General features: G+C 33.2%; 1 protein-coding gene across 3 annotated transcripts in view; it reads left to right on the forward strand.

The window, feature by feature from the left end:
* LOC106877887 (uncharacterized) overlaps nucleotides 1–15,000 on the forward strand; it is a 168,405-nt gene that overhangs the window by 141,307 nt on the left and 12,098 nt on the right. For 2 of the 3 annotated variants that reach the window (XM_014926964.3, XM_014927110.3), the window contains one exon: nucleotides 10,997–11,238. The exons of the other annotated variant lie outside the window; for it this stretch is intronic. In XM_014926964.3, the coding sequence (XP_014782450.1) occupies nucleotides 10,997–11,185 (189 nt within the window). In that variant the 3' untranslated portion in view covers nucleotides 11,186–11,238. Of the gene's footprint in view, nucleotides 1–10,996; nucleotides 11,239–15,000 lie in introns of those variants that run through there. 3 annotated transcript variants of the gene reach the window in all.

The raw sequence follows: 15,000 nt of genomic DNA on the forward strand, positions 1-15,000 counted from the left end.
TATATATACATTTGCTTGTTGTTAATACACCTATCGTCGTCTTTTGTTTTCTACAAATTTCAAGTATATATATATATGTATATATATATATATATATATATATATATATATATATATATATATATATATATATATATATGCATGTATGTATATATATGTATATATGTATATATATATATATATATATATATGGGAGAATATACAAATAATAACAACAGACGAGGACAGGTGGTGTAAATAACAAAAGTATATATTAGTATGACGCTCGGGAATACGGAAAGTCTTTGACGTTTCGAGCTACGCTCTTCAACAGAAAGAATACGGAGACAAGGAGAAAAACACGGAGAAAAAAAATTGAATACTGTTCAGTCAACGGTCAATCATAATAATGGCCGATCATAACAATGACTGACCGGAAGTTAGAAATTCTTATTTCAGGAGAGCTAAGAAAGGGGGAGATAACAAACGGTGATCGGGAACGAGGGGCTGTGTGTGGGAGGTAGAATGCTGGTGATCTTGACGTATGTAGTGTGAAAATGGGGAAGGGAGAAAGGGAGAAAGTAGTTGGTCAGTTGTAGTGTGTGCGTGGTGTGATGCGAGGGTATTGGTGTGGTGTGCGTGGTGTGATGCGAGGGTATTGGTGTGGTGTGATGTGAGGGTGTTGGGAGGTGGGGAAGGCATGGGTGGAGTGTGGGGTAGAGGTAGGGGTCTGTGGGTAGGGTGGGGTATGTGGGTAGGGGTGGGTGGTGGGTGTAAGGAATTGGATGGGGTGGAGTGGGAAGGTAGAGTAGGAGTGTGTTGGGGTGTGGTGGGATGAGCTTATGAGGGGGTGTTGACGTGGTGGGATGAGCTTATGAGGGGGTGTTGACGAGGAGGGAGAAGGGGAAGGTGGATGTAAGAGAGGGGGAAGATGAGTATGGGAGGGGAGAGGAAGAGAGGAGAGAGGGTGGGTATAAGAGAGGGAAGGGGGATTGAGAGAGGGGGAAGGTGGGTAGGGGGGAAGAGGGGAAGGTGGGTATGGGGGGAGAAAGAGAGGAAGAGAAAGAGAGGAAGAGAAAGAGAGTGAGAGAGAGGGAAGAGGGGTATGGGGGGAGAAAGAAAGGAAGAGAAAGAGAGTGAGAGAGAGGGGAAGAGAGTGAGAGAGTAAGGGTGAGAGAGTAAGAGAGTAAGAGTGTAGAGAGTAGGAGAGTAAGAGTGTAGAGAGTAAGAGTGAGAGAGGGGGAGTACGAGAGAAGAGAGTGAGAGAGAGTAAGAGAGAGGAGAGAAAGACTAGGGGTGAAGAGAAGTGGGAGTGGAGAGAAGTATGAAGAGAGGTGAAGAGACGTACAAAGAAGTAGGAGTCGGAGCAGGAGGTGGGGGAGGGGAGAGATGGGTGGTAGGAGGGAGGGTGGGGGAGAGAGACAGGAGGAGGGGGTTAGATGAAGAGTGGAGGGGAGTTGAGCCCATGTGGCGCAAAGAGCGAAGATAGAAGATTAATCCCTGTTCACGGCGCAAACGGGAGTCCGGATGGCCCCTGTGCATGGACAATCCAAACACAGACAGGTGTTGCCGCAAGGAGTGGCCGGCAGAACGGAAGTGGCGTGACACCGGGGTGTCATTGCCGACGTTGATATCTCGGAGGTGTTCCGCGAATCGGTCGGCCAGGCGGCGCCCCGTTTGTCCGATGTACAGGGATTGGCAGAGAGAGCAGGAGAGGCAATATATGATGTTGGTAGACGTGCAGGTGAAGGAGTCGGTGATGCGATAGGGTCGGTGATGGGTGCTGGTGAGGAGGGTGGTGTTGGAGAGGTAAGGGCAAGTGCGGCAGCGTGGGCGGGAGCAGGGGAACGAGCCAGGTTGGGAGGTTGGGTTGGGGAAGAAGCTGTGGACCAAGATATATATATATATATATATATATATATATATATATATAAAGTAAGTTTTATCTTAATAATTTCGATGCGACTCCTACTGTTCTATTCTCTTTCTCTCTCCCTTTTCGTTTCCTATCTCTTCCTTTCTCTAATTCTTTTCCTGTCCACTTCACTGTTCTATATCTGTCCCTCTATCTTCCTCACTCTTCCTACTTTACTCTCTCGCTGCTCACACGTGACCAACGGCCATCTTTCTTTTCCTAACTTGAGTTTCTTTCCTTTCGATAAGCTACAGAGATCAGACGCATTCTTGTATGTCTCCTGTCAACGCATGTTCCTCCAGCGTTCGCCACCTTACTTCGTTATGGCTTAGCAGCCCTTACTGTTTGTTTTCACCGTCCTGTTTTTTGATACCAACATTGACCCTCCGCAAATCCCAAATTTTAATTAATTTGCTTTGCGGGAGCAACTGTTTTGTCGAAGGTGTATCTTGTCGAAATTGCTCGAAATGCGGAGTAGACAAAAACAACCGACAACTGATGAAGGGTCGTTCTTTATGTTACTTGTCTTGCTTTTCCCTTTGTTTCTTTCGTTGTTCGTAAAAAAAAGTTTGTATTCCATATTTTCGTATTTCGTACTTCATGTTGTTTACGTTCTATGACGACCTGTACCCATGTATGCATATGTATATACATATATGCAAGTATATATTTTATGTATGTATGTATGAATGTATGTATGTATTTATGTATGTATGTATGTAGGTAGGTAGGTAGGTAGGTATGTATATATATATATATATATGTATATATGCAACTATGTCTCCCTCTCTCTCTCTCTCTCTCTCTCTCTCTCTCTCTCTCTATATATATATATATATATATATATATATATATATATATATATATATATATATACATATATATATAGTTCTATATTTAAGGGATGAGGAATTATGTACATTATTTATATTATTTACATATTATTTATATTTGTCCCCATCTTGTTTGTTGTTAACACAACGTTTCGGCTGATATACCCTCTAACCTTCATCAGGTGTCTTGGGGAAATTTCGAACCTGTGTTCTCATTCCTAAGGTATTTTTCGATGTTATTATTATCATTATTATTATTATTATTATTATTATTATTATTATTATTATTATTATTATTATTATTATTATTTAGGTCACTGATTGGAATGAAACTCGGGATCTCGGGGTTAGTAGCCCGCGCTTTTAACTACTACGCCATATATATTTATATATTATTTATATTATATATATATATATATATATATATATATATATAAGTTCAAAAAAACAATAACAAAAAAACAACAAAGTGAGGACGTGATACGGATAGTGTTATTGGACGCTCAGGAAAGGAAAGAGAGAGTGTATGACGTTTCGGGCGTAGCCCTCCGTCGGAAAGATGGAAAGTTCGGAGAATGGAAGAACGGAGAAAGAGGAAAATGGTACCGATGCCCACGAGGTTACATTGTGAAAAGACCGGAAGAGGAGGTGGGGGGGGGGGAAGTTCTTTCTAAGACAGAAGAGTGAAAAAGGGAGATGAATATCTGTGCGTGCGCGAGGGTCTGCGAGTGTGTGTGTGATAACAGAACGTGTGTGTGCGTATGTATGTATGTGTGTGTGTGTGTGTGTGCATGGTTTGGTGATTTATCTGTTAGTGTGTTTGTGTGTGTGTGTGTGTATGACGTAGAGGAAGAAATTAATAGCAGGAATGGTTGGTGGACGCTTATAGACAGTGTAGGTAGAAAGTCAACAGGCGGTTTTTTGAGTATGTGTGTGTTCGTGTTTGTGTGGGGTTGTAGGTGTTGGGTACGTGTATGTGTGTGTGTGTATTTTGTATGTGCGCGTGTGTGTATGTGTATATTGTGTATGTTTTCGTGCGTGCGTGTGTGTTATGTATGTGAGTGAGTATTGTGTATGTGAGAGGTGTGTGTGCGTGTGTGCATGTGTGTATATGTGTATGTGTGTTGTGTATGTGTGTGTGTGTGTGGTTTTGTGTATGTGAGAGGTGTGTATGTGTGTGTTTATGTGTGTGCGTGCGTATGTGTGCCAGGTATGTGTGTTATTTTGTGTGTGCACTCCTGTGTGTATGTGTGTGCATGTGTATGCGGCTGTGTATGTAGGCGCGCGCGTATATATGGGTGTGTGTGTATATATGTGCGTTCGTCTATATGTGTGTGTGAGGTCGCGCAAGTATGTTTGTCATGTATGTGGGCGGTATATATGTAAGGTGTGTGGGAGGTGTGTGTGTAGGTGTATGGGAGGTATGTGTGAATGGGGGTATGTATGGGTTGTCAGGCGTGTGGGAGGTATTTGTGAATGGGGGTATATGTGGGTTATGTATGCAAGGGTGTGTATGCTTGGGTGTGTGTGTGTGTGTGTATGTTTGCGTGATTGTTAGCGTGTGTGTGTATGCGCAAGTGTGCGTGTGTATGTGCGTTTGTATAAGTGTGTGGGTGAGTCTGAGCGTGTGAGTGCATGCATATGTGTTGTGTGTGTGTGGTGTGTTGGGGGTAGGTGTGCTTACATGTGTGTGTATGGGTGCGTGTATTTTTTGTGTGTGGGTATGTGTGCGTGTAGGTAGGGGTGAGATAAAGAGTGGAAAAATGTAGTGAGTGTAATAACAAGAGAATAATGGATATAATGTAAAGGGGACGAGGGGGGGGGTAAAAAAAAAAAAAAAAAAAAAAGAACTAAAGAAAAGTGTTGCATAGACGTAAAGGGGAGAGTCATAAGGAGGAGGGGGCTGCGTTGAGTCCGAAGGGGAAAGAAGAATTAAGGTTAAAAATGTAGCGTTGCTCCATGTGGAGTCGCGAGGGAGTGGACCCATGGCGCAGGGCGAGGCCAAAAACGGAGATGTTAGAGGGAGAGTGGTTGGCCAAGTGGAAGTGACGAGCGACGGGGGAGTCGGAACCTAGCCGAACGTCCCTTAGGTGTTCGGTGAAACGGTCGGCCAGCCGGCGGCCCGTCTGCCCCACGTAGAGTTGGTTGCATAGGGTGCATTTGATGCAGTAAATAAGGTTGGAGGAGGTGCAGGTGAAACTGTGTGGAATGTGAAGAGTTTGTAGGTTCGATCCGGTGACAGAGGTAGTGTTGGTGATGAAGGGGCAGGTGTGACAGCGGGATCTGGAGCACGGGAAGGAGCCGGGTGGGGGTGGGGAGGAAGAGGAGAAGGTACTGTGGACCAGTAGATCGCGTAGGTTGCGGGCGCGTTTGAAAGCGGATAGGGGTGGGTTGGGGAAAATGGGGTGGGTAGTGGGATCGAGCTGGAGGCGACGGAAGGCCCGTAGGATCCTCCGACGAAGGGGTAGGGTGGCAGGGTGGAAACGGAGTGGGAAGGGGGTACGGTTAGGGGATTGGTGTGGGGGAGGAGAGAGGGCGGTGGTGCGGTCTATTCGACGAGCGCGGGCGAGGGCGGATTGGACAAGGTGGGAGGGGTATCCTCGATGCATGAACAGACGAGCAAGATACTGGGACTGGGTCTCGAAATCCTGGTCCAGGCTGCACAAACGTCAGAGGCGGAGGAACTGGGAGTAGGGGATGGCCCGTTTGGTGTGGAATGGATGGGTTTGTTTAAAAGAGTTCCAACACTGTCTGTTTTTTATGTTTTATTTATATTCCTGCAGAACCAATGTGGGATATAGAATAGTGAATATACAATATATAATATAAAATAAAATAAAAATGGATGGCACCATGAAATAAAGTATTGAATGTAGATGAAATATTGAGTGTTCAAATGCGAACATGAACTGCAAAAGTAGAAATCTAATCTACTGCATCAAATGCCCTAATTGTGAAGAACTGTACGTTGGCCAGACAGGTAATGTACTATCGGAACGCTCACGGGTACATCGACAACAGATTAAAAACCCAGAAGTCCGCTAAATACCACTGAGTAACCATCTGGCAACATGTGGTCATCAAACTTTTATTATATTTCCATTCCATAAACTTTACAACCGGAATGAAATTGAAAGAAAATGCAAAGAAAAGGACTTTATTAAGAAATTCAAACCCACTCTTAACAAACAATGATTAAATTTATCTTACTTGGGGTTTAAAAATCTTATCCCTATAACTAAAACACAAAAAATCTCTCAAATATCATCATTTCTATAAATAGATTTGGCATCATTTCTAAGAACAGCCAAACACCTACTGGGGTTTAAAAATCTTATCCCTACAACCCAAACACAAAACAATTACTCAAATATCATCATTTCTAAAAATAGATTTGACATCAATTCTAAAAATAGCCAAACACCTACTGCTACTGTCCAAAGGAATTGGTATAAAAGACAGAAAACCAGCCAACTTATTACAGTCTGTTAAAGTCTGTCATACCGACCATGACGAAGGGAAATAACCCTGAAACTCGAGTCGCCTTTATATATTTATATTTATATATTTGATCCTTTATATTGAACACTTAATATTTCATCTACATTCAATACTTTATTTCATGATGCCATCCATTTTTATTTTATTTTATATTATATATTGTATATTCCATATTCTATATCCCACATTGGTTCTGCAGGAATATAAATAAAACATAAAAAACAGACAGTGTTGGAACTCTTTTAAACAAAATAATATATTCCTCTATACACAATCATACAAAAAAACCCCCTTTTTGTATTTATTTTTACTCGCTTATATATATATATATATATATATATATATATATATATATATATATATATATATATATATATATATATATATATATATATATATATATATATATATATATATATATATATATATATATACTTGAAATTTGTAGAAAACAAAAGACGACGATAGGTGTATTAACAACAAGCAAGTGTATTAGTTTGATACTCAGGAAAAATGAAAAAAGTCTTTTACGTTTCGAATCTGCGCTCTTCAACAGAAAGGAAAAAGATTAAATGAACAAAGAGAGTGAATAAAAAAAAACTTGTAAATTTCAACGGCCCAATATGGCGAATATACGAATATACATATACGCACAATATTCATACACTGGTCAAACCATCAGACCGTAGGGCGATTGATTAGTCACTGCTGACTAGCCTACGACTGATACACGAAACTTGTCTAGTCTAGTGATCCTAGACTCGTTCATGGGATGGTTATCTCCCCTGTCAATGCGCATTAAGAAGTTATAACTCTTATTTCTTGCAATATAGGTGCTTTGGCACATTCAGTTACTATTAATGATGATAAATGTTTTCCTATCTATCTATCTATCTATCTATCTATCTATCTATCTATCTATATACGCACTCGCGCACATAAACAAATACACAGACAAGCACATATCTGTAACGTATTTCCCCAGTCCATTGTTTCCTCTTCCTGGAAATTGTCAGTCTGGCTCGGATCCTCATGAAGAATGGTTTTATGACTCATAAACGCATTCTTTTTCTCTTTCATTCTCTCATTTGAATTCTGTCACGTTCTACCTATCTCCTTTCCTAATAAGTATTTTTACTTATTTACGCTTTTACTTTTTTTTACACAGATGCTCTTCATTCATACACCTATCTTCATACCCTCTCCCATGTATATATATAAACATTTATCTAAATATACTGTTTTTGAGAGGGACCTCTGCCCTTCAAACTCCTTACTTCATTTCCTACATATGTCTATATATATTTTAAATGATAATGCTTTCTGTATTTTTGTAAATGTAAATGCTTCCTCAAGTGACATTGCGTTTGATTTTGAAGCTCCGCTGAACTCACAGGGTGATAAACAATCTCTCAGCTATGAGTGCATTGCATCTCATAGAAGAAACACCTGTAAACTAATGAAGTTTATAGCATAATTTCTTCTTCCGTTGTCATTTATTTAATCTCTCTCTCTCTTTCTGTCTCTCTGTCTCACACACACACATGTATATATATGTGTGTGTGTATGCGTGTGTATATGTGTGTGCGTGGTGTGCATGAACATGTGAATGAGTATGTTTCTTTATGTTTCAAAATGGGACTTATCGTGTATAGTATAATACTTTACTGACATACACGCCCACTCACGCACACACATACGCACACACATACACAGATATATGCGTATGTTTATATGGGTGTTTGTAAGAATGCTCAAGCGCATGAATGCCCGTATGTATAAGTTCACGCGAGATTTATCTGCTCCTATTCAGAATGACATACCAATTGTCTCCTTTCAGAGAGAAAGGACAAATGATTTTTCTTGATTCAACAATATACGATCTTTTCACAGGGTGTTTAGAAGGCAGTTAACGAGAAAATTTGAACACAATGTCTGCAACATAACGTAAATGAGATTTGTAGTTCTGTCTTCCCTTTGGATTCTCTGAAGAATATTGATTATGTCACATAATGGAGATATTTCTTTTTTTTTGGTGGGGAGTAGTGGACCTCGAAGATCACTTAAACAAGAATATGTAAATACTGTGTTCAAAAAACCCTCACCATTTTGGATAGAATTACATTCTATTATTTATACCTTTAAGTGTGATTCGAGATTTACTATTCCAAAAATGAATTATTTTACGTTCTGTAAAATGTTTATAAAATTCTGAAGACGTCAACAATATGGATAATTTACTTTTGCCCAGTTACTAAATTATGTGGAAACCAGATACCCGTGTGAGAAATATATACAGCTTGAAATTTTTATAAACGATATATATATATATATATCACGCGTGAGTGCGTACGTGTGTGTGTATATATATATGTGTGTGCGTGCGTGCGTGCGTGTGTGTGTATATATGTGTGTGTGTGTGTGTGTGTGTCTTTCACTAAACTGTAAAAGCAACATTTATCGCTAATATTATTAGATTTGCAAATTTTATTTCGAATAAGAAAAAATATAAATTCAAAATAGTTAGTGATTTTGGTAGTTCCATGAAATTCAATATTTGTGATTTTAAAAACAAGTCTAATTGATTGTGTTGATCGTATTGATTGTATTATTTGCACTAAGATCTGTAACTTTTCAGACGAAGGATAGAAATCAATAAGAATCATGCAATTTAGAAGTTTGAATGGAACTAGCATGTTTGAGAAAGTCTTTACCATTTACTATTTCTTTTTCCAATGACATAACTTACTTTAACACCATTTGAAGGAATTCTTGATACAATATGTTAATAGCATACTTTTATTTACTTCGTTAAGATTTTTCGTATAGATTCATCTTATATATCTAGGAATATCCATTATTTTGAGAAACAATAAGATTAGAAGGAAATCAAATCAGAAAAAAAAGTCAATAACGTTTATGTCATTTCTAAAAATGATCGTGACTATATACTTCCCAATTTCGGGAGAGAAGACACGAAAACGACATCGGTTGCATAAAAAAATTTCGCTTTCATTAAATTGCAATACGTCTAGAAAGTCTACGTAAACAGTTTTTATGAAAAGTTCTTCATTAAATTTATTGCTTTTTGCCTAGATGTATCAAGCACCGTGAACTGGATGGAAAATATTCAAAATTGATTCGATTTATTCAAAGTGGAAATATTTTTACAAAAATATCCGATATATTATTCATGCAATGAAATACTAAACATCCTAGCATGACTGTTGAATGGTTTGAATATCACTTATAATAACATTCAACATATAATTCTAAGTCCTTTAGGTAAAGCAGTTGTTATCTGTTAAGATATATTTATTATATTAGTTATGTTATTTTAAGAGACTCCCTGTAGAGAAATAAAAGTTTTTCTCTAAAATGTTTAGGAAAATTGTACCGTAAATTCAAATACAATTATAATACAAAACATGTAGAACCATACGTCGGTCAAATATAATAATGTAATTATGTGAAATGATGTTTTCTCATCTATCAATTTTCCTCGAGAAATATCTTTTATTATTATATCACTTACAGAATCTGATGTACGTGATATTGTATTAACAAAATGCGACACATATAATACCCTTCATGGTGATAGTTAACCATGGATTTGAGAAACCGTTGCACTTATACGAAGGGGCTACAGCGAATTACGTTCTTGTATGAATATATAAAGCATGTGTTGCTTATATGCAAAGATCTGTGTCAAGTACTGAGGTCTGAAAGAGCATAATTAATTCTGAAGCAACTTTAATCCTAGTTTGCTTACCAGCCACACGGTTTCGGGTTCAGTCCAACAGTATGGCACGTTGGACAAGTGTTTTCTCCTATAAAATCGAGCCGACCAAAGACCAATGCCTTGCGAATTAAATTGGTGGACAGAAACTGAAAGAAACCCGTCGTATATAGATATATGTATGTATGTATATATATATATATATATATATATATATATATATATATATATATATATATATATATATGTGTGTGTGTGTGTGTGTGAGTGTGTGTATGTGTGTGTGTGTGTGTGTGTGGTGTGTGTCTGTCTGCCTATCTGTGTCTGTTTGTATCCCCACCACTTGACAACTAGTGTTGGCTTGGTTGCAGCCCCGTAGCTTAACATTTCGGTTAAAGTAACTGATGGAATAAGTACCAGGCTTAAAAATTAAGTATTGGGGTTGATTCGTTTGACTAAGATTCCTCAAGGTGTTGCTCCAGCATGGCCGCAGTCTAATGATTGAAATAAAGATGAAATTTACCCGAAAATTTGTTATTATTATAAGCAATAACTTTATATTTTATTATTATAAGCAATAACTTTATATTTTATTATTATAAGCAATAACTTTATATTTTTATTGGATATAGAATGGAATTCGGTAGTGTTCTTGTCTTTCTCAAAGAAATTATCTAAGATAAAAAGAGAAATGGATACACCTGCGTATCGAATATGCAAGCCGGACTCAACGCATTAAAACATTTATTTCACGGCAGTGTGATAACCAAATATATTGACTACCTACCCAAGAATGTAGACTTCTCATCGAAATCTGTGAGAGTACTGTGGACATTATCCTTGTATCTTGAAAACATTGTTAAATTGTCTAATCGGATACATTTAAAGAATTTCTCTTTATGCTGAATATCTAGCATCAGTCAGCTTAGTGTAATTCAGCTGACATCAAGCCACACCTAGTGTAGTATTTGAAGTTAAAAAACTAACACTACAAACTACAGGATAATTGTATATTTCAATTTATTTCAGTTATTTCGCATTAAGCTTCGTGCTTATCGGAAATGTTTTCGAGTAATGGCAACCCAGAATGACGAGAGTGGTATCAAGGGAGATTATGACACTGTTTCTTTCGTTCCACGAAGAAAGTTTATGCGTCAATTAAGAAGAGACGTAATGGATCAAGCTGTGCAAGAAGCTGAATCTATGTTTGATTTCTGAGTCACATGTCAATCAATAAAATTTTAGGCAATAAAACGTCATCATATAAATAAGAGCGTCGTTGTCCTTTAGAGGGGAGACATACGTTTTAAGTGCACTTTTATGACGGTAAGTAATAGTACAAAGGGATATGGCGGCTGACGAGATGGAACTTGTCAATGTTGATGATATCTATCTATCTATCTATCTATTTATCTATCTATCTATCTATCTATCTATCTATCTATCTATATATATATATATATATATATATATATATATATATATATATATATTATATATATATTATATATATATATATATATATATATATATATATATATATATATATATATATATATATTATATATATATATCATATATATATATATATATATATATATATATATATATATAAATATATATATAATATATATATTATATATATATATCATATATATATATATATATATATATATATATATATATATATATATATATATATATATATATATATCATATATATATTATATATATATATATATATATAAAATATATAGTTTTAGGGAAAATAACCAATTTTCAAGAACTCATCGATGAAAATCCACTATCACATATAGAAAAATTAATAATTAAAAGCACAATAAATGAGTATAATATAAAGTAAAGTAAATATCATAAGATAAATATAATAAAAAGATTACACGTGTTTCATAACCAATTTTCAAATAGAAAAGAAATTTAAATCGATTAAAATCAATTGAAATTATCGAAAATAAGTTCTATTCAAAAATATAGCTACTCGTTAGATCGTAAGTAGAACAATAATTAGATATATATCTCAACCAACAATAAGTACCAAATGAATTAATATGAAATACTTATTATATAAAGATAGAAAAATTATTTAAAAAATATCATAATATCAAAATAATAACCATTCATTAATCATCCCTTCATCCATTATAATTACATGTATATTATATACAAAAAACATCTTACATAAATTATCATTGTTTTAAATTATCATTTTTTTTTTTTTTTTTAATATATGTTTGTGTATATTGAGTGTATATTTGTATTTACATGTATGTATAAAGATATATATTTGTGAGTATAGATGTATATTTATATATATTGTGCGTGTGAGTGAGTGCGTGAGTGTAGTTTTGTTTTAGAATATTCCTTATTTATATATTTATTTGAGTGAATTTTTATTTGTGTGTATATTTTGTATATTTTTTTATATATATAGTTATGAGTATTTTTGTGTATATGTATATGTATATTTATGTATGTACTTATGTAAATGTGTATATATATGTATATATATGGGTATAAGTATATATGTGAGTGTGTGTAATTTGTCTATATAAATTAGTAGGTATATATATATAGGTGTATATATATATATATTTATGTATGTGTGTATATATATATGTATATATATGTATATATTTATATGTATATATGTATATGTATATGCATGTTTTTTCTGTATATATATGTGTATTTTTATGTGTATGTATATATGTCTGTATATGTGTATCTATATAATATGTATATTCGAGAGCATGGGAGGATGAGTGTGTATTTATATATATTATTCTTTATTTTTATATGTGTGTATGAGTGTATTTGTTTTTATATGTATATTTTGGTAGGTACATGTGTGTATGTGTAGATATATATTTATGTATATATATATATTTATGGTAGTGTGTATGTTTTGGTCTATATGTGTTATATGTATTTATATATATGTGTGTATTTATGTATATATGTGTATGTATGTTTTTATTTATGTATATGCTTTTATTAGTGTTTATGTGTATATATGTGTGTATGTTGTGTGTATATACGTATATTATTTTGTATTTTCGTATGTATATATGTTTATATGTTTTTTATATATAAGTATGTATATTTGTATATGCATGTAAGTGTATATATATATGTGTGTATGTATGTATATGTGTGTGTATGTATGTATGTATATATATATATATATGTATATATATGTATATATATATATATATATATATATATATATATATATATATATATATATATATATATATATATATATAGTATATGTGTATGTATGTATGTATATATGTATGTATGTATTAGGGTGTGTGTTGGGGTATCTATTTAATTATTCTAGTAGCTATATTTTGTTTTTATTGGTAGGTTAATATTTTAGTAAGTTTAAGGTTTTATATTACAATGACACTACGATTTTGATAAGACTAAATCAATAGTAGTATTTTAGTTTATTTCATAATATTATTTAATTTACGACTATTAATATTTTTATTTATTTATTATATATTACAATTTAATATTTATTAATATGTTTTATAAGATAACTATAGTTTTTTGTTCTTTTTATGTTGTTAGTTATATAAATTTTAAATTTTTCATTCATTTATTTAAGTATTATTATTTCATTCATGCTTTCTTATTCTATTCTCTATTTTAACGTTCTTTTTTAACGTAGTATTTTCGCGCGAACTCTTGCTTAAAACGCTATAGCTATTAGATAACGTCTTAGTTTTCAGTTTGAATTACGGAAAAATTTGGATAAGTACTGTTTTCACTTTGCTAAAGATTTTCTACTATTTGAAAATAATATGTATTCTTGTTTTTATACTATTCATTTGGTTCTTTATAGATTATTTTAATAGATAACTTATTTAACACTAAATTATTTAGAAGTTATAGTTTCATTTCAACATAATATTAGAACTTCGATTGGAATAGTGTTGATATATTTTCGATTATTTTTGATTAATATTATTTGATTAATTATTAATCTTTATAGTTTATAATATCGTTAAAGTTTTTTTAAAATCAAACCTTTGTATATATATATAAAGTTTAACCTTTTATTCTTAATAATTTTTTCTTTCCTAATTTTTTCATTCATAATTTTTTCCATTCATAATTTTTTCATTCATATTTTTTATTATTACGTTTGTAGAAATAAATAATCTTGTATTTTTCTATTATTCAATTGATCTTTAATTATAATTAAATAAACGTCTTTAGCTTTAAATAGTATAGCTTTAACCATTACACCGGTTAAATATGTACTAATTTTATCTTCATTATTATTTTAAACTTAAACTTCGTTCAACTTGTATTTAAAACAATGATAATTTAAAACAATGATAATTTATGTAAGATGTTTTTTGTATATAATATACATGTTATTATAATGGATGAAGGGATGATTATTGAATGGTTATTATTTTGATATTATGATATATTTTAAATAATTTTTCTATCTTTATATAATAAGTATTTCATATTAATTCATTTGGTACTTATTGTTGGTTGAGATATATATCTAATTATTGTTCTACTTACGATCTGACGAGTAGCTATATTTTTGAATAGAACTTATTTTCGATAATTTCAATTGATTTTAATCGATTTAAATTTCTTTTCTATTTGAAAATTGGTTATGAAACACGTGTAATCTTTTTATTATATTTATCTTATGATATTTACTTTACTTTATATTATACTCATTTATTGTGCTTTTAATTATTAATTTTTCTATATGTAATAGTGGATTTTCATCGATGAGTTCTTGAAAATTGGTTATTTTCCCTAAAACTATATATTTTATATATACTTTATCTATAAGGCTCAATTTAATTTTAATTTTTTATAAATTGATTTTAATTGAGTTTTTTACCTGTAATTTTGGATTTTGTCCCTAATATTATTATTATTATTATATATATATATATATTATATATATATATATATATATATATATATATATATAATGTTTATAGGAACCCATCAGGTTGATATAAATG

Source organism: Octopus bimaculoides, chromosome 4 (genome assembly GCF_046866305.1).
Source record: "Octopus bimaculoides isolate indiv1 chromosome 4, ASM4686630v1, whole genome shotgun sequence".
NCBI lineage: Eukaryota > Metazoa > Mollusca > Cephalopoda > Octopoda > Octopodidae > Octopus > Octopus bimaculoides.